This window comes from Ischnura elegans, chromosome 11 (assembly GCF_921293095.1).
Source record: "Ischnura elegans chromosome 11, ioIscEleg1.1, whole genome shotgun sequence".
NCBI lineage: Eukaryota > Metazoa > Arthropoda > Insecta > Odonata > Coenagrionidae > Ischnura > Ischnura elegans.
Genome location: NC_060256.1, coordinates 103,068,656 through 103,089,364, shown reverse-complemented (window position 1 = coordinate 103,089,364; position 20,709 = coordinate 103,068,656). Strand labels below are relative to the sequence as shown.

The window sequence follows — 20,709 nt, the reverse complement described above, 5'->3', positions numbered from 1 at the left end:
GTTCTGGGACAGGCAGACTTTATGACAAGAGGAATGACGATATATTCAGAAGCCTACTGTGCAACCGTGGCCAGGCTCCAACGTGCCATTCAGAGCAAAAGACGTGGCATCTAGTGCTGTGTGAGAATCTCGTCTCGGCAGTCAAGACAGGAATTTCATTTCTCGGCATTGTCAGGACGAGACTCTCGGCACGGCTAGAGTCTCCCCTGGGTCGAGGGTGTTGACGAGAGGCGAGAAGTCTCGCCCCTTCGAGATTTTTCGACACCCGTCAAGACTCCCGCGCGAAGCGAGAATTTTCGATAAATACCGCAATCAGTTGATAATAGAGATTACTGGGGTATCCCTTACGACTTTTATGGATTTATTCACAATATAAAAATATTTTATTTAATGATATACCCTCTGCATCCAATTTTTCAAAGTGTTCACGATGCTAATAGTGTTCCCAACGAGAGATTTGGAAAAAAAATTATTTCTTTTTCCTGACCTTAATATTTAATATAAAATTTGAATCTTGGATAGTAGGTCTTTAAATTGAAATGTGAATTTTGCCAACGTTTCCATTTATTTACAAACTATTATCAGGGCTTAAAATGAAATTGTGCATATAATTTTGATACATAGGCATGTTAAAGGGTTACATCAATATTAAATATTATAGTAATATAATATAAAAGAAACATTAACTTGTAAATTAACAAAAAAGAATAGATCATATTTTAATTCTTAAGAATTTCATACATCTTTTTGAAATGTTTATTTATGGTAACTAAGGTTCACGGTTACCAGTCAATTTTGGTAAATTAAATAATAAAATATGCTTAAATTGTCAATGTCGATCTTATATTACAACTATTTTTAGTTTTGGAAATATATATGATGACTTAAAATAATCTTTTTACTAAATTATTTTCAATGTCTAAAATAGAAACAGTTTTATTTTTTCCGGAGAGCCGGGAGTCTCGACGGGTGTCGAGAAATCTCGAAGGGGCGAGACTTCTCGACTATCGACCCAGGCGAGACTCTCGCCGCGCAAACGAGAGTCTCGTCCCGACAATGCCGAGAAATGAAATTCTTGTCTCGACCATCGAGACTCTCGAGAGTCTCGCACAGCCCTAGGCGCATCTCGAGTGAACTCATAGTTGTCAGGGCAGGAGGCCAACTTCTTTAAAGAGTGGTTTCAAAACTTAGTTTTTAGGTATGATAAGTGCCCTAACAAACCAAGTAACAATGTGGAAATATAAAGAAAAGTATGATACTCCTAAAATTGAAAGAATTAAAAAAAAAATAATTTTGGTTTACTTTACGTAAAAAAACAGCCCTTACTTAAAAACAACCCTTATATTTCCATTCATAAACCATTCATCATTGTCACACCGCTGTCCCACGGATTAGGTTTATTCAAATATTCTTATTTCGATCTTGTGGTCATCGAATACATATTACACTTTAGACTAGGCAAACGAACACCAAGCTTACGTAACATACAGCAATAAACTAAACCAAAAATCATAGCCAAAGAATTCCCACTTGACTGCATTTGTAGAGAAACTTTTGTGAGCAGCCATTGTTGAGTGCATTTGGTGAAGACATGGGCAAATGGCAAATACAGGGAAACCTCCTTTGTAGTGAAACTCTTTACATACAGTGAGTCCTCATTCTACGTCACCCCGTTTAACGTCATTTCGCAATAACGTCACGAAAATTTTGAGACCGTCATTCGTTTATCGCACCTTTGCTTTGCGATAACGTCAGGTCTGGTCAGGTCTTTTAAATTTCGCGCGAGAAAAAATGCGAAGCGGCGGGCGTTGCAGGTTGTTCGTTTTGTGGGCGGTAATAATAATAATAATAATATTTATTTGCCCAAGGATACAATATGTCATGATAAAATCATTAAACAAGTATATAGGGCACGTCAAAATTAACAAATTAACATAAGAAAATGCTACATTTCAGATTGAAGATATTCTTTTATACTATAAAAACACTTCTCTATTAAGTAAGCAAAGACCCTCTTTTTAAAAACATCAATATTTTCTATACTTTTAATGTTTACAGGTAGGTTATTATACAATTTTGTACACATGTGCTCAGGCCCTCTAGATACCAGAGCTAGGTTCGATTGTTTGACATGAACGTCACAACATCTCCTTGTTTCATAGGAATGTATCTTATTATTCATAGTAAAACAACCTTTATACCTTTTTACATATATGACACTCTGATATATATATACGCAAGGTACAGTGAGTAATTTAAGGCTTTTAAAAAAAGGGCGACAATGAGCTCGATACTTTAGTTTGCACATACTTCTCACAAATTTCTTTTGTATAACAAACACATCATGAAGTTGGGGCGAAGATCCCCATATTATAATTCCATATGAAATTCTTGAGTAGAATAGTCCATAGTAAAGGGTTTTCAGAACATACTGGCTTACACTATGCTTTAATACTGATATAAGATAAAACACTGTATTCAGTTTTTTACATAGGTGCTCTATATGTGCATCCCACTTCATATTTCTATCCACATAAATTCCTAGAAACTTTACACATTCCATATCATTAAGATAATTATTTTTACATTGCAGTAGATCATTGTCCTTTGGGCTGTGCCCAGCAGAAAACAATATCACTTGGGTTTTATCATCATTAAGCCCCAGTTCATTGACATCACACCAAGTTTGCATGCATTTTATTATACATTGACTGGAATCAATTAACGCGGTCAGATTTTTTCTTTTTGACAAGATGGTCACATCATCTGCATATAATACACACTTATTATCTTGGGTTACAATTTTATTAGGTAGGTCATTGATGAATATTAGAAAGAGAAGAGGACCCAATACTGACCCCTGTGGTACACCCTTTTTGACTTCTAATGTGGAGGAGAAATAGACCGTCCCATCCTTCCTGTATGCTACTTTCTGTTTTCTTCCATGAAGATATGTCTTAAGCCAATTTAGAGGAATGCCCCTAATACCTATTGATTCACATTTTTTTAGCAATTTGTTATGATCCACAGCATCAAAGGCTCGGCTCATGTCAAAAAATATCCCCATTACCTTATTTTTACTATTTATTTCCTGTGTAATATTATCAATTGCATTAAATAGAGCCAATTCTGTCGATTTTCCCTGCTGAAAGCCATATTGATGGAGTGATATTATGTTTTGCTTATCAAGATAGTCAATGAGCCTTTTACAGAATACATACTCAAATAATTTACCAAATTGTGGCACTATAGATACTGGCCTGTAGTTTTGCAGATTATTTCTATTGTCTTTGTTCTTATACACTGGGACCACCTTAGATACCTTCAAGGAATCAGGATATACACCTTCTGACAAGGACTGGTTGACTAATGAGAGTAAGGGTCTTCGTATGAGGGACTCACAGTCTTTAATTACTTTTCCCGTTATTCCCTCAATGTCAGCAGACTTTTTCTTTCCTATCTTGGCTATATAGAGAGACAACTCTCTTTCTGAGCAAGGCTTAAGATACAATGAGCTACTTATTTTATGGTTTAGTATTAACATTTGCGCGCCTACCTAAGAATTCATTTTGCAGAAAATTAGCTATAAACGTAATCAAAATCGACAATAAACACACTGTTTTACACTTCGTTTAGACTGACTGTAATACTGGTAATACAGTCAGTCTAAACGAAGTGTAAAACAGTGTGTTTATTGTCGATTTTGATTACGTTTATAGCTAATTTTCTGCAAAATGAATTCTTAGGTAGGCGCGCAAATGTTAAGTGCGTAAATGTCAAGTAAAGTTTTAGCAAATTTTACTTGACATAACGGTTTTCTGGAACCTGAAAAGTGATTTCTAGCAATTTTTCCGGGTAGAACTCGGAGTATTTGTCGTCACTTTTTCGCCGTGTTCTCAATAATTTTGGTTCCTGTAACTGCGACGATGTTTCAGAGATGATGATGCCCAGGTGACCACCATAGCAAAGTCGAAAAAACAAACGCGGGAAGATACAAAAATGGAGAAGGATGTACGTCGCTGCTGGTATTGCCGTCAATGAAGACAGGGACTCGTATTTATGCCATAGTTTGGCATTCCCATCGTAAGAAATGGCCCAAATATGATACGCTAAAATTTTTTCGCGTAGGAATTGTGAGGTCTAGGAGCCAATATTCACTTTTTACATTGTTTCTTATGGGATATTGTGCTTCGATTAACGTCATTTCATTTATCGTCACATTTTTCAGGAACGGTAAGTGACGTTAAACGAGGACTCACTGTATTAAACTTCCACACATCATACCACCCCCACGGTCCCGTTAGCTTTACATGTTAATTTATAGGCAAACCTCTTTGTAGTGAACCTCTTTATATCGTAAAACCTCCACTTATCATACCAAGGAGATACCCCCGAGACTACCTAACAACCTCTGCAAATCAAACCGAGACAACTAGAGACCATTAACTACAGCTGCAACTATGTAAATGGACTGACATTTTCAGTGATAAATGTTTAACCCTTATTTTTCTCATACACCTTTAATATGCTGTAATTTTCACATTAACCATTAGTTATGGCCTTATTGTTCCATATGAGAGCATACCTAACAGTAAATAAGAAAAAAGATATCCAACTACAGTAAAACTTTGATTTTACGCAGTTGGAGGGACCGAAATATGGGCACTGTGTAAAATCAAGAGTTGGTATTGAGGTGAAGTATAGTTTTCAGGTTTACTCTTGATCATTATTTTTAGAACGCTTAGTCTTACACTTTTGTATAGTTCTGATTTGAGCCAGAACCAGATCCAGAAAAAGTCTCATATGTGAGGCCTTACACTAAAAGAGCATGAAATCCTTTTCAATCGCATCAGGTATATGTTTCCCAGATTCAATTACTCATTTGGAGGCAAGAAAATGAAGCCTAATAATCTTATTTACTCGCAAGCAACACCACAGATGACGTGTTACCTTAAGAGAAACACGGTTGCAATCCTGAACAATGTCTAAAATGGTTGAACTGTTAGCATTTCTGGCACTAAGATTACTTCTGTTACGCAGGAGAAATTTCGGAATGGTGATACTAAATGCTTGCAGAGAAGCTGATTTTCGAAAATATTCTCATTAAAAGCAGTTTTCAGGAAATCCGTTTAACCACCTGCGAACAAACAAGGATTGGGGATTAAAGAAATGAGATATCTGAGGATAGTCATCCAAATTAATCCCATTAACAGGGAGCAAAATTTTGCTAATGCATTACAAAGGTTTTACACCCTGTGGGCCTGGGTTTAAGTCCTGGGAGTTGCAGAAACTTATCAGAGATGGCCCTATCCCTACTTGAGTGTAATGTGGAGGGCACTTCCAGTGCACCACTCTGTCCATCAGATGGGACGTTAAGTCCTCGTCCCTTTTAAGCTTATCATTACAACCTGGCTAATGCCAACATAGGGTTCTTATCCCCCCAGCCCTTACTTCATGGCGCTAATGACCCCAGCTGTCAGTTACCTTCTTCCAAATAGCATATCATAGATAATATGGAGCACACAGGACCCGGGAAATTCAGAAATTCAGATTTTTCCGATGTTTAGATCACTTTTTTAAAGTGAGCTATTTAAATAACCGCGCAACTACCGTCATGCCGCCAGTGATGAATAAAAAAATCATTAATAGTCCGGAACAATTTTCCTTATTTATAATTTTTACGCATTAAAAAGCATTTTCCCATGAAATTTTAGCATCAGTAGATAGAATCTAACGGGTATAGCTTCTCTGTCGGCATTCTTCCGCGAATTCAGCGCCGGGACCTTCGACTCACAAGCCATGTGACTCATCTTAACGTAATATTTTGCTTCCCCATATCTGATAACAACACCGGACACTTTTGTATTTCGATTTAATGGTACTAAGCCATTCATGAGTTTAAAAGGGACTGCCTTATCACTCACATCTTGAATTTGACTTCAATGACGACGCGAGTTATTCTCCGAGGGCATTAACTCCCGTTCCGTTAAAAATAAACGCTTGCCACCTAGCGGAGTTAAGCTGCTAGCTATTAAAGTTCCAACCATGTTTCATTTAAACCCACTGACAGTGAGATACAAGTTGAATCAGCTCTAATAAGCGCGCCGCGCAATCAACTTTCCCTCGCCTCCATTCGTCCCGCAGATGTGGGGTTAGCCCGCGGAATGAGACAATGTATGCTGCTTATACCACCGTGTTGAATCACCATCGACTTACGTCCATATTAGAAGTACAACCGTCTTTTTTGGATCACCTTGGAAGCCAAAATTTTGGCACGGGAGGATTTTTAACGGCTCATTTCGCTGTTATATTTCGCTGGGGCGAAGGAAAACATAGCGCCGGCAAAATTCTAGAAAACCTTACATTAGGGATAGATATTCCGTGGTTCATAATTCCGTATTAATGACCATCTACTGTAATTACAATAAATATGGTGTCACGTGAAAAACACTGTTGGAATGGAAGTGGGAAACCCTACCAACTATCTCTTCCCTGAACACATGGAGTACAACCAAATGAGCCTCGGAATCTCATCGCCCGGGACCCGTCCGCAAAGGGCGGGTGTCGGGCACGGCAGCGAGGTCGGCAAGGTCCTCGGGGTCGCCAACGTGCGAAATCCTTGCAGAGACTTATCATCATCATCATCATCAGCTGAAGCAGCAATGAAGAAGGAAGAAAAGAAGACCAAGAAGATGGAGAAGAAGAAGTCGGCTTTAAATGTAGGGACGTGGAATGTGAGGACTATGATGAGGGCGGGGAAATTAGAAAATATCAGAAGGGAAATGGATAAAGGGAGGATAGACGTCTTAGGATTATGCGAGGTGAGGTGGAGGGATGGGGGGGACTATTGGAGTGATGGGTATAGGGTTATATACAGTGGAGGGGAAGAAAGCCAGCGAGGGGTAGCTTTAGTATTAAACGGGAAGATGGGTAAGCATGTGGTACGTATAGACCAGGTAAGCGATAGGATTCTGGTGGTAGAAATTGAGGCGCGGCCCACCAACCTTGTGGTGGTCCAGGTTTACATGCCCACTAGCAATCATAGGGAGGAAGAAGTAGACGAGGTGTATGAACAGCTCGAAGAAATAATTAGAGACACACCGCGTAAGAAAAATCTGGTAGTGATGGGGGACTGGAACACCTCAGTCGGGGAAGGGAGGGATGGAAACGAAATAGGAGATTTTGGTCTAGGAATACGGAACAACAGGGGAGAGAAAGCAGCAGAATTTTGTAGGAGAAACAAATTATTCATCACAAACACGTGGTTCAATCATCATAAAGGGCGAAGGTACACGTGGAAAAGTCCAGGGGATGCGGGGAGATATCAGATAGACTACATTATAGTAAGACAGAGGTTTAGGAACAGTGTGAAAAACTCGCGCAGCTTCCCTGCAGCGGATGCGGATTCGGACCACAATCTAGTGCTCATGAAATGCAACGTAAGATTCAAAAGACTTATGAAAGTTAGGAAGGCGAAGAAATGGAACGTAGAAGCCCTGAAGGGGAGTATGAGGAGAGAATATCAGGAGCTAGTGGACATTAGTATACGGGAGATTGAAAGTACCAAGACGGTAGAGGAAAGATGGGATAATATAAAAACGGGAATAGTCAAAGCGGCGGAGAAGTCAATTGGTTACGTTGACAGTAGAAGGATAGAGAAGCCGTGGATAACGGAGGCAATGGTAAATGAAATGGAGGAGAGGAGGAAGTGGAAGAACGTGGACACAGAACAGGGCAAAAGAATGTATAGGGAATTGAATAATCGTTTCAACGTGAAACTAAGAGGGCAAGGGAGGCTTGGTGGAAAACACAATGTGAGGAAATGGAAAAGTTTCAGAAGGATGGAGAAGTAGGCGCGTTGTGCGCCAAAGTTAAGTCACTATCGGGCGGCAAAAGAGGACAAGCCATGTCTAAAATTAAGGCTAAAGATGGGAGGATGCTAACCGAGCGAGAAGAGGTACAGAGGAGATGGAAGGAATACGTGGAGGACCTGTATGACGGAACGAACAGACCAGAGAGATTGACTCTAGAGGAGGAAAGTGCAGTGGAGGAGGATAATCTTGGGCCGGAGATATTAGATTCAGAAATAGAGAGAACACTCCGTGATATGAAGGCTACGAAAGCAGTAGGCGTGGACAACATCCCGTGTGAGCTTCTGAAGAATCTAGGGAAGGAAGGTAAGAAAAGGTTTTTCGAACTAGTGCGCAAGATCTATGAGGAGGGATGTTGGCCGGAGGATTTCGTGAAGACGGTTTTAATTCCGCTTCCGAAAAAGAAGAAAGCTGTGGAATGCAGAGATTATAGGACTATCAGCCTAATATCCCATGCGGCTAAAGTAGTGCTGAGGATATTGAACACACGAATGGAGGCAAGGGCAAACGAGTATTTGGGCGAAGATCAGTTGATAGGGTGAACTGGGTAAAGTTAATGGATATTCTCAAGAGAATAGGTGTAGACTGGAGGGATAGACGACTGATTTGTAATCTGTCTATTGCCCAGACTGCGCAAGTGAGGATAGCGGACGGGCAAGGGGACGGGCATCTGGGTGGGCAAGCATTGGCCGAGGTGTGAGGCAAGGCTGTCCTCTATCGCCACTGCTCTTTAACGTGTATGCTGAAGAGATGGTAAGGGAAGCGTGGGATGAGTTAGAAGCTGGGATAAAAGTGGGAGGAATGATGTTCAAATCAGTGAGATTTGCGGATGACCAGGCGTTGATCAGTCAGTCAGCAAGAGGGCTTCAGGCCCTAGTGGATGCGTTATACGAACGTTGCGAGGAGTTTGGGATGAGGATTAATCACAAGAAAACTAAGGTAATGCGGTTTTGTAAAGCATCACGAGCGAGGAATGTGAGACTCAAGATAATGGTGGGTGGTGAAAAACTTGAGCAGGTTGAACAATTCAACTATTTAGGCAGTACATTAGAGGAAAACGGATACAGTAGTAAGGACATCAGGAAGAGAATAGCATTAGCGAAGGAGGCGTTCATGAGCAGGAAGGAGCTTCTGAGAGGATCGTTGTGTAAGAGTTTAAAGAAAAGGTTAGTGAAGAGTTTGGTTTGGAGTGTAGCTCTCTACGGTGCGGAAACGTGGACTCTGAGGAAAGAAGACGAGAGAAGATTGGAGGCATTCGAGATGTGGGTATGGAGAATAATGGAGAGGGTGAAATGGACGGAGAGGAAAAGGAACGACGAAGTGCTGGATATGGTTGGCGAGGAGAGACAGCTTTTAGATGAGATACGCAGGAGACAGAAGGTATGGATGGAGTTAGTGCTTAGCAGTGAAGGGATGTTGAAAATGGTGTTGGAGGGTAGAATGTTGGGGAAACGAGGGTGGGGAAGGAAAAGAATAGGATTTTTAGATAGATTGAAAGAGAGTAGGCCTTACAGTGAATTAAAGAAGGCAGTGCTGGAAGGAAAGGGAGGCTCCCAGATCACCTCTTTAGTACTCCATGGAAACCTACCTTAATCGGTAGAATACTATACAGTGAGTCCTCGTTTAACGTTGTTGATTCGTTCCTGAAAAAGTTGACGTTAAGCAAAACAACGTTAAACGATGCAGCGTTTCCCATAAGAAACAATGTAAAAAATTTAAATTGGTTCCTAGCCATGCTCCTAACAACAATCCATTCTTCGTGAAGAATCCAGAATTTCCCGGGCGAGAATCCAAGGAGGCCAATTATCGGAGCCGTAACTTTAAGCAGACTTCGTGACCAATCGAATCAGGCCAAAATGAAAAAATCTGAATCTTACACTCGTAAGCACGAGGATGAAGGGCGAGTCAATTTTCGTGATGATATGAATTCTTTAACGCGGCGGAAATCGCGAGAAACATTCATTACCGATTATTCACTTCAGCATGATAACGATTCATTCGAAATGAAACGAATTTTCATAACGAAAAGGTTGGGAAGAAGGCATTATTAAATGAAATATAAAAACTAAAAAGAAAGTATTTTAATGGCAAAACATCGATATTTTCAGTAACAGAAGAAATTTTTATTGTAAAAACTCGACCTGCAAACCTAAAACTCGACCAATCCCTCCAGCAGTTGCATCTTCTTCAATTCTTTTAATAATACCAAGTTTTTGTCCTAATGTCACTGTTTTTTCTTCACGTCTGAAGAACCACCAGGATAGCCACTCTTCTTCGTGGACATTGTTTTCGGTTGGCATCAGAAAAATATACGAATAATGGGTAAAGGAGGCGATAATTATTCGCTCAGATGCATATTTAACATACGCTACCCACGCCAACCTTTTCTGTCGAACGAAAATTACCAATCGCATTAATATAGTAATATTTACTATACATCAGATGCGCTTGCGTCCTATTCGCCATTCATTTTTTTTCGCCGTGCATAATTTGAACAACGTTATCGCGAAGCAATAGCGACGTTAAATGATCAAGGGTTTCAATTTTTGGGCAACGTTATCGTGAAGCAACGTTAAACAGGACGACGTTAAACGAGGACACACTGTAATAATAATAATGTTATAAATAGCGTCGATCAATAAGTCGAATAATAAACGAAAAGTGATAATTTTAATATCTCCGGCGATCATCTGTCTGCAATTGCCATATATTTTAGGTTTCGATATCCTTCTATGGTAAATTTTAACTAACAATAAGAGCGATATTTGCATTCGTAAAGGAGCCTGAAATATTACTGAGAGGGTGTAAGGGGAAGCAATAATTAGATTTGCGATGTTTTTAGGTTCACTCTCAACAGCGCGACGTCATTTCAACCGTTCTTGTATTCATTTTTGCAACTCATTTAGACGAATAAATAACCTAACTTCATATTGCTCCAGTCGGGATTTTCAAAACAAGTCGAAAGACAACTGCGTAAAATCAAGATTAGCGGCCTCTGTGGGACTAGGGTTATGCCGCACAAAATCGAAAAACTGTGTAAAATCAAGAAAAGATGTAAAATCGAAGTTTCATCATTGGAATTCCCTATGCTTTCCGGTCGGACTTGAGTGTTGCTGCATAAAAACGAGCCTTGATGTAAAATCAAAGTGCGTAAAATCGAAGTTTTACTGTATCCTAATCGTATTAAGTGACTATTGAATTAAGGGAGATCACATCGTTTTCTCTCGAATCTTGGCAAAAGTCACGCGATAGCACTCGCATTCTGTAATTATTAAATAATAAATATATGTTCTCTAATGCAAGCATGTTTATTTAAACACATAAATATAATGGTTTAAAAGACAGCAATGCCTTTCATTTCCGAAGGATATGAAAAAAATGGTGGCTATCACTGAAACCTCTCCACAGTAAAGTGACCATATGTATGTACCAGTTTACCCGGGACAGTCCCGTTTTCAGAATGCTTGTCCCGGTGTCCCTGCGATGTTCCCCGGGACAGGCAATTGACCTGGTTTTTGACTTGCATCTGTGTGAAATACTGAAACTTTTATTTTGCGTTAGTTTATAAATTTGTTGCCCAAACAAAAATCTGGGATTAATTCAAGGTTATTATTAACAAGAGACAAGAAAAATTAACCCATCAACTTTTTACTTTTATTATTTTAGCCGTCTACAATAACGGGACATTTTACGGCTCTTTAATTACAGCAGTTAAATTAACTTCCTTGCCAAAGTGCTGCACAGTCACAAGTGAGTATCAATTGAACTATGTATTGGTATATCGCTCAATCTCAGAGATCTGTCTGAACGTCAAAGCGGGAGATTCGCGGTTGCGTCGTCTAGTATGGATATCTCAACGGTCTTCGGAAGACTGACTGTGCGTTTGCTGACTTTTTCATTGATTTCTAAATGAATGCTGAAAAACTAAGTTAAAAAAACTTGATATGTAACGGTAAACACCATAGCAGACCGTAAGTTGTGAATCTAAGCTAAAACTTTGTAATTTTATGGCATGTTCTTTGTGGTTTTAGAATTTAGTCTTTTGACTTTGCCTTTGACAGTGCTTTCGTTTGTTATTCTTAGCTAGGTTTTTGCTTGGTATTTGGGCTTTGGCTTGGGCCATTGGGATTTGTCACCTTCACAGGCTTTGGACTTTTGCTTTACAAATCAGTTAATTTTCGAGACTTCACTATTTGACTCCCTACTTCAACCCTTAACCGGTGACGTGTGGTCTGAGAGACCGCTGCGTTTCTAAAATTTCAAAATATCTATAATTCTCGTTAGCTTCATATTTTTGCATAACAAGGACATCCCACTCTTAAAATTTAACGTTCCTTTTATTAATTTCTGTAAATTTGAATTTCAATTCGATTAGCGGTCTGCAAGACCACACGTCACTTACTAAGAACGCATCAAGAAAAGGAATAAGCGGGATAAATTTCATGGCTACTTACTACTTAGCCTTCCAACTTTAACATTTAAGGCCTTTTTTGAATGTGGCGAAATATTGATACATAAATTAAATAATTATAATTCGAGTGTTTTTGGCATCAGTTGTTTGATCCTGCTTCAAATCACAATTTTTTATGACAAATTGGTTCGTATTGGGAGTGTAAAAATTTTAATATCGGTTTTAAAATAGTTGAGCATTCAAAGAAAAATTAAACAAAGAAATAAAAATGGCGTAGCAATATTTTATGAATTTTTGATTTATTGCGGTCTCCCAGACCGCACGTCACTGGTAGTGTAACAAGAATTTCACGTCACTGGTTAAGGGTTAACTCTTATGTCTTCAGTAAGGAATTCAGCAAGTTTAACATCATAACTATCATACCTAAGGTTGAGCGTTTTGAAACGACAGGTATGCTGAAAATTTTAAGTACAAAATTTAATATATTTTTTTAATAAATTACTAAAAGACAACACAGAACAAATGCCAATTACTGCATAGCTATCTCACTTTCTTCCTCCTAGTCTTTCCTCATCACTCACCACTGAAAATCTGACTGAAACTTTCAGCCTAGGAAAAATGGGGAAACGGCATTGCAAATTTGGCAGGGAACTGCAAAAGGAATTTCCTTTCGTTCAAAAGAACAGGACTGATTCTGATGTATGCTGCACAGTGTGCAGATGTGAATTTTCAGTAGCTCCTGGTGGTGGGGGAGACATTTCCAACCACTTAAAGACTGAGAAACACAGAAATACAGTAGGGTAGACTGGGGCAATTCCAACACCTTAAGGCATTTTTAACTTTATGTTTTTTACTAATTTAGCTACATCGTTCATTGAACTACTTGCAAATTAGTTCGAATTTTCTACATCCGTATGATATGTTATGTTAACAAACTAATGTAATTTATGAAGGAAAAAAAGTGTTTTCTGTGACTGTTACCAGATGTCGGTATTTCCCTGGTCACTGGGGTGATTTTGACAGGCCTTAGGGGTAATCCCGACAGTGGTAAAAAATAAGAAAATAATTTGATTGCTGATTGTTTATTTGTGAAAACGCTATTTACGTAATTATTGGGCATATTCAAGAGCACGGATAAACAAAGGAATATTAGAAGGTAAGAAGTACCAACTCTTACAGAAGGAAAAAAATTCGCGTGATATTTCGGCGATAGCTTCTTTTATTTCATAATAAATAATACTTGCCCGATCTTTAAAAATGACCACCAGGACTTAAAACCCACTAGCCCAGTCCTCGCCAGCCATTTTGCTCTCTCTATTGAAATTATGCTTAACATTTAATTTTTCAGGAAGATCATACGCTAATTGCCTTAAATCAGTCAAATTTATGCCATATAACTGGTTTGGCAACTGTTTAATATGATTAGATAAAATGGTTTCCTGGTCTGGTGTGAAGTAAGATTTTCTGGTTTGGCCATAGAGTTGGATTTCAGACGGTCATGAAGGGTGATTCTGGGAATATCTAATTCAGCCACCACCCTTTTAACAGTTCCTCTACTTTGAACCAACTCAAACGCCTTTTTAAGGGTCTCCCCATTCCATTTCCCCCTCTCCGCGGTCTGTTTCCTCAATCTCACCATCTGGAGGTCATTTAAAATAAACAATAAGGCCCTAACAACAGTCTCATGCAAAAGTATAGAATAAATGGGGAAATACTGACACCCTGTTGGTATTTCCCCCTCATAGGATGTCGGCATTACCCCGAAAGAACAATATGGTGGTTACAGAACCCTGGAGACTACTCTGAACGTTGAAGTTTAACAAGAGATATACCAAAACGTTAGTTATATTACGTAATTTTTATTAATCTAAGAGCTATAACAATGACACGTGCTGTTAAAGTGCTACATTGATTTGTATGGGAGTCAATTTTTAGATGAAAAACTATGAAAATGAATTATGCTTCACCATAAAACAACTTGTTTGCTCAGACGACAGGAGCATACCAAGCACTAATTGCAATGTCGCCCGCAACGCATCAGCACTAAAAAGCAGCGCCTGGCCCTCTAAATACGACCGCAAAGTAGGGTGTCGGGATTGCCCCGGGTGTCGGGTCTACCCTAACAGCAGCTTCCCCTTCATCAGTTCTAACAAATTTCTTTCGAAATACAGAAGCAGGAAAGGAGGAACTACAAACAGCAGCTGGCTGAAGGAGAAGCAATGGCATTTAATTCATACTCTCAATCACAATCACAGTTTCCGTTCTATGGATTGCACTTCAAAGCTTGAGCAAAAATTATTTAATGGCAAGTTTGCACGTGCTAGAACTAAAGCTGAGGCTATTGTTACAAATGTTTTTTCTCCTTTTGCCATGGAACCACTGCAAAAGGAACTTAGAGAATCAGAGTTCATCGCTATTTTAGCTGATGCCTCAAACCACAAGGCTATAAAAATTGTGAGAATAATTGTGCGGTTCTTCCTGCCGTCAAGTGGATTGCAAACAAAGTCATTAGAATTGCAGGGCTTGCATTGGAGAAACAGCAGAACTACAATGTAAGATTTCACTTTTTCCCGGCGTATGATGGCGGTGAATTCTTCTCGGGTTTCCATCCGGGTGAGCTCCATCTCCATCGCTGCCGACGTTTCGATAGAATCCTTTTCTATCGTCATCAGGGCCGATGATGCCAGTAGGAAAATGCCAGGTTTATATATCCTCGGCCCTGATGACGATAGAAAAGGATTCTATCGAAACGTCGGCAGCGATGGAGATGGAGCTCACCCGGATGGAAACCCGAGAAGAATTCACTGCCATCATACGCCGGGAAAAAGTGAAATCTTACATAACCAGCCTCTACGGGGAGGATATCTACCGCAGCACTCAGGAATTTGCTGCAAAGCGGAGGGAGAGGGCGACACTTATCTGTAGTCTCACCTTCCTTCTGAGATGCCGGGATGAAGGAGTAATTCCAACTTTCGCCAGATTAAAATCCTCGGTTATGTCGCCAAAAGCAGAACGGATCCTTGAGCGTGCTAGCAAAGCCTTAGTACGGGAAAGGATTCATGACAAGAGAAGACTACTGGACGCCAACGCCAAACACGGGAAAAATCTTCACCTGTGGCTGTCCACAAAACTCTCACCCTCCGATTGGGAGTTTATTGACCGAATCACAATGGCCACGGCAAAATCACTCCTGACGCAAGAAACGGAGAGATTGAATAAGAAATTTGATCATCTACAGGCACGTCGGCCAAAGGCACCAGCAATCGACCAAAAACGAGTGGTAGTGAACCTAACTGACACTGAACTTGATGACTCCACCAGAGCGGTTCTCTCCAAAGGATTGAATTTTGCACCAGCGCCGCATAAGATTCCTATCAAAGACATCATTGGGGGGATAGAACAGGCGGTGAGGAAAGTTTCTCATGACGTAGCAGAAGAAATAAGGAATGAAGTTTCCACGTTCCTAAAAAAGGCCAAACCGCCCAAGGCTAATCTTAAGCCAAGTGAACTCTCTGCCCTTCGGAGACTCACAAGGAACAAAGACATCACCATTTTGCCGGCAGACAAGGGAAACGCGACCGTCATTATGAAAACGGAAGACTATCGCAGGAAAATGTTAGACCTTCTGGACGATGCGGCGTACCGGATTTTGCCACGGGACCCCACTGAATCAATAACGAAACGGACTATTGAACTCATCAAGAAATCAAACATCCCGAGGAGATTTCACGGAACTTGCGGCCACCGGCACCAGCCCCACCACGGATGTATGGGCTACCGAAGATCCATAAGGATGGTATCCCGCTACGACCGATCGTTAGCGCCATTGGCTCGCCAACCTATAATCTTGCCAGACATCTAACAGGCATCCTAGCGCCCCACGTCGGAAACTGTGGACATCACGTGAAAAATTCCGCTGACTTCGTCAAAATCCTAGAGGGCATCTACCTTAATCCATCGGGCATCATGATCAGCCTTGACGTGGTGTCATTATTCACCAGAGTGCCACTCCATGAAACTCTGTCTCTCCTAGAGAAGAAATTCGATGCCAACACAGTGAAGCTCTTTCACCACGCGCTTACTTCGACTTACTTCACCTTCGACAACTGTTACTATGAACAGAAGGACGGCGTGGCCATGGGATCCCCACTTTCTCCGGCCATTGCCAATTTCTTCATGGAAGATTTTGAGGAGCATGCGCTCAACTCGGCTCCCCTCCGGCCAAAATACTTTTATCGCTACGTGGACGATACCTTTGTCATCTGACCACATGGGGTTGACACCCTGAAGCCGTTTTTGGACCACATGAACAGCCGACATCCGAGCATCCAATTCACCATGGAATCGGAGAAAGAAGGAAGATTGCCATTCCTTGACATATTGGTGCAAAGGAAAGAAGATGGGAGTTTGAGCCATAAGGTTTATAGAAAGTCGACTCACACCGACTTATACTTAAACGCAAGAAGTCACCACCATCCAGCACAACGATCAGCGGTTCTTTCATCTTTATTACATAGAGCCAAAGTCATTTCCGACCAGCAAAGCCTTCCTGCAGAACTCGGACATCTGAAGAAGACATTCCGTGGAAATGGTTATAGCTCGAGAGAAATCTCCATGGCCCTGAAGAGGGCCTTTGAAGGAAAAAGGAAGACACATGAAGAAGAGCCGAAACCGGTGGCCAACGCATACCTGCCGTACGTCTCTACGGTATCCGGCAAGATTTCGCGCATTCTTCATAAACACAACATACGGACAGTGCATCTGCCTCACAAAAAACTAAGACAAGTCTTAGTCCGTGCCAAAGACCCTGCAGGACTGAAATTGCCTGGTGTTTACAGCATACCATGCGAGTGTGGTGAGGAGTATATCGGTGAAACGGGAAGAACGATCAAGACCCGAATCAAAGAGCATAAGTGTCATCTCCGGCTGTGCCAACCATCGAAATCGGCGGTTGCGGAGCACGCCATCAATCTCGACCACGCGATTCGCTGGGAAAACACCAAAATACTCTGCCACTCCAGCGGCTACTGGGATCGCCTCACCAAGGAGGCAATTGAAATAAGACTCTCCAAGAAAAACTTCAACAGAGACGAGGGTTTCAACTTAAGTAAGGCATGGAACCCGATTTTGAAAGGGGCGGGAAAAGCGTTCTCTTTCTCCGCCAATCAGAACGACCCAACATAAAGACCGAGGATATATAAACCTGGCATTTTCCTACTGGCATCATCGGCCCTGATGACGATAGAAAAGGATTCTATCGAAACGTCGGCAGCGATGGAGATGTAGCTCACCCGGATGGAAACCCGAGAAGAATTCACAGCAGAACTACAATTCCAATACATTGGAGAAACATTCCATATCAGATAAAGTGGTAGCATTGTGTGCAGGGTTGATAACAATCTTGATTTTTTTGAAAAAAATCATTTTTGTTGATTTTTTTATTTAAATTGGATTTTATTGGTTTAAATGAGATTTTTATGATTCTCCATTCATCAAAATTCAGTTATTTGCAAAACTAACTATTTGGGCAGCATATTGGAGAATGATCGTTTGCAGAGACAATAAGAGGCAACATAATATAAGAGGCAAAACAACATAAAGAGACAATAAATAATTAAAATCAAAACTAAACACACACTATCACACTAATCGAACACTAGAATTAAATCAATAGTATAAGTACCCGTCGCTCATTTAATAGTAACACGATTTAAATCATTGCGAAAAATAAACAGATAAAGTAAACCTTTCGTGACGATTTCGCATTTCATTGCGGCCGTAGCTACTATATGTCCATGTGCCTGTGCGGTTCGTGTTTACAACCACTGCCTTTACCGCCTTCACAGAACAAGAATGCGCAATAGTTATGCATTTGTTTCTGAAAAGGCGCAATAATCAATGGCTTTAAACCAGAAGCGCCAGCATTACTGCATTTGATCGAAATCCAGCGACTCAGCATCGAAAGTGCCATCAATTTATGGAGGAATATCTTCAATTTGCCAGGGTAAGTAGGATCGATAAATTACGTCACATAATATTTCGCAATTATTTCCGCGATATTTTCTTTATTAAAAATAATTTTACGTTCAACAGAGAGGTGATGGATCAAGTAGAAAGATGAGGCCTGCGGCAGATAAGAAGCCATCAAAGACGGAGTTTCGATGCCAATTTAAAAATAGCCGTTGCAGAATACGCCGTAAATCATAGTATTTACAGCGCTTGCAAAGCGCTAATACATCGCGGAAGTCATTTCGGGGGTCTCGATGCGGCAGATTCAAAGAATTAGAGGAAAATATCGTCGAATTTGTGCGCAAATGCAGAGCAGAAACTCTTTGTGTAACTTATGCAATGATTCGCGACGAGGCATTGAAAATTGATAACATATTTTTTCAGTGTTTATGTTTGTTGGAAAAAGTTTATTTCTTAATTTTATTACTTTGATATTTGTAAGTCCTGTAGTTTAATTATTTTGCTTAGCAGGCATTAGATGGCAATATTTTTATAATATTTATAATTTATTTAACACAATTTTATTTAGATTTCCTAAATTATTCTAGTCACTTGGATTGGACATGACTTGATGGGTGTGTTACACTGGGTCTAAGGAAGTTTCAGGGCCAAATGCAATACTCTTTATGGGCTTTATGGTAAAGCTTATATATTTACATTGTCTGTAGTCATTTGGAAATCAAAAATATTAATTATTTGTGAATGTTTAAAAAAATACAATAGCCTTGGATAGTTGAAAAATTTTCTCATTACTTCATTACATCTGGTTAAGGAACTATAAATTACTGATACATGCAATGGATAACAACATATTTTAGGAATAGTTATTTTGTTGTGATGGAAAATGTGTAAACAGATTTGTTCTTATTATTCACAGAAAAAAAAATAGTTTTTATTGACTAGAATCTTAACTTGCTAACCACAGAAAAACTGCCTTCCTTTGCATTTTTAAATTTTTCCCAAAACTGGGGTCTCAAAATTAGGGGGGGGGGGGGCTATATTCAGAGGGGGACTATATTCGGAGATATACGGTATATGCTCACTAATGCATGCATATTTGTTTAAACACATAAATATAACAGTTTAAAAGACAGTAGTGCCTTTCAATTCCAAAGGATATGAAAAAATGGTGCCGATCACTGAAACCTCTCCATAGTGAGCCTCCATACATCAAATTGCCCAAATTTTGGTCCCCTCAATTACGATGTGAAGAGGTATTACTGTAAATAAGGTGGCATTTCAGTGACCCTTCAGTCTTACCACAGTCAACGCAATCCAGCTGCTGGCCACTGTTGTGTTTCTCCGCTTCCGCGTGCGCCGCAAGTTCCCCCTCCGTGAGAAAGGCCGCATCGCAGTCAGCACACGAGAAGTGTGCAGTCCGTATGTGTGCCAAGAGGTCCTTGCCTTTGCCAAACACCGTGCCGCACGCCAAGCAAGGGAATTTCGACACTTCCTCTTCCAGGTGCACAGTCTTGCAGTGCATGAGCAGGTAGTCGCTGCGGCAGAAGCACTTGAGGCACGTGGGGCACTGGTACGGCTTCTCTGCGTTGTGTGTCTTGCGGTGGAGAGACAGCTTGTCCTTGCGGTTGAACGCACGACCACAGATCTAGGAGGGAGACAACAAGGAACAATAGGTGGTCACCATGCGAAATAAAATACAGCACACTCCTGATTACAGTGAGTCCTCGTTTAACGTCACTTACCGTTCCTGAAAAATGTGACGATAAATGAAATGACGTTAATCGAAACATAATATCCCATAAGAAACAATGTTAAAAGTGAATATCGGCTCCTAGACCTCACAATTCCTACGCAAAAAAATTTTAGCGTATCACAACTGAGGCATTTTTTACGATAGGAATGCCAAACTATGGCATAAATACGAGTTCCTGTCTTCATCGACGACAATAGCAGCAGTGACGTAAATCCTTCTGCATTTTTGCATCTTCCCGCATTTGCTTTTCGGCTTCGCTATGGTGGTCGCCCGGGGCGAGTGTCGCCTGGGCATTATCATCACTGAAACATCGTCGCAGTTACAGGAACCAAAATTATTGTGAACACGGCGAAAAGAGTGACGACAAAAACTCCCGAGTTCTACACGGAAAATTCCTTGAAATAACTTTTTAGGTTCCTGAAAACCATTATGTCAAGTAAAACCTTGTGCACCTACCTATGAATGCATTTTGAAGAAAATTTGCTAAAACCGTCATCGCAATTAACAATAAACACACCGTTTTATACTTTGTAAAGACTGACTGTATTACCGCCCACAAAAAGAACAACCTGCAACCTTTTTTCTCGTGCGAAATTTAAAAGACTTGACGTTATCCCGAAGCGAAGGTGCGATAAATGAATGACGATCTCAAAATTTTCGTGACGCTATCGCAAAATGACGTTAAACGCGGTGACGTAGAATGA

The 20,709-nt window shown here is 40.3% G+C and overlaps 1 protein-coding gene across 3 annotated transcripts in view; it reads right to left on the bottom strand.

Annotated features, from left to right (window-relative positions):
• Positions 1 to 20,709, bottom strand: part of LOC124167497 (zinc finger protein 205-like) — a 127,987-nt gene that overhangs the window by 47,642 nt on the left and 59,636 nt on the right. The window contains exon 7 of one of the 3 annotated variants that reach the window (XM_046545424.1): positions 19,552 to 19,897. The exons of 1 other annotated variant lie outside the window; for it this stretch is intronic. In XM_046545424.1, the coding sequence (XP_046401380.1) occupies positions 19,552 to 19,897 (346 nt within the window). Of the gene's footprint in view, positions 1 to 19,551; positions 19,898 to 20,709 lie in introns of those variants that run through there. One more of the 3 variants, XM_046545425.1, reaches the window with a different exon arrangement.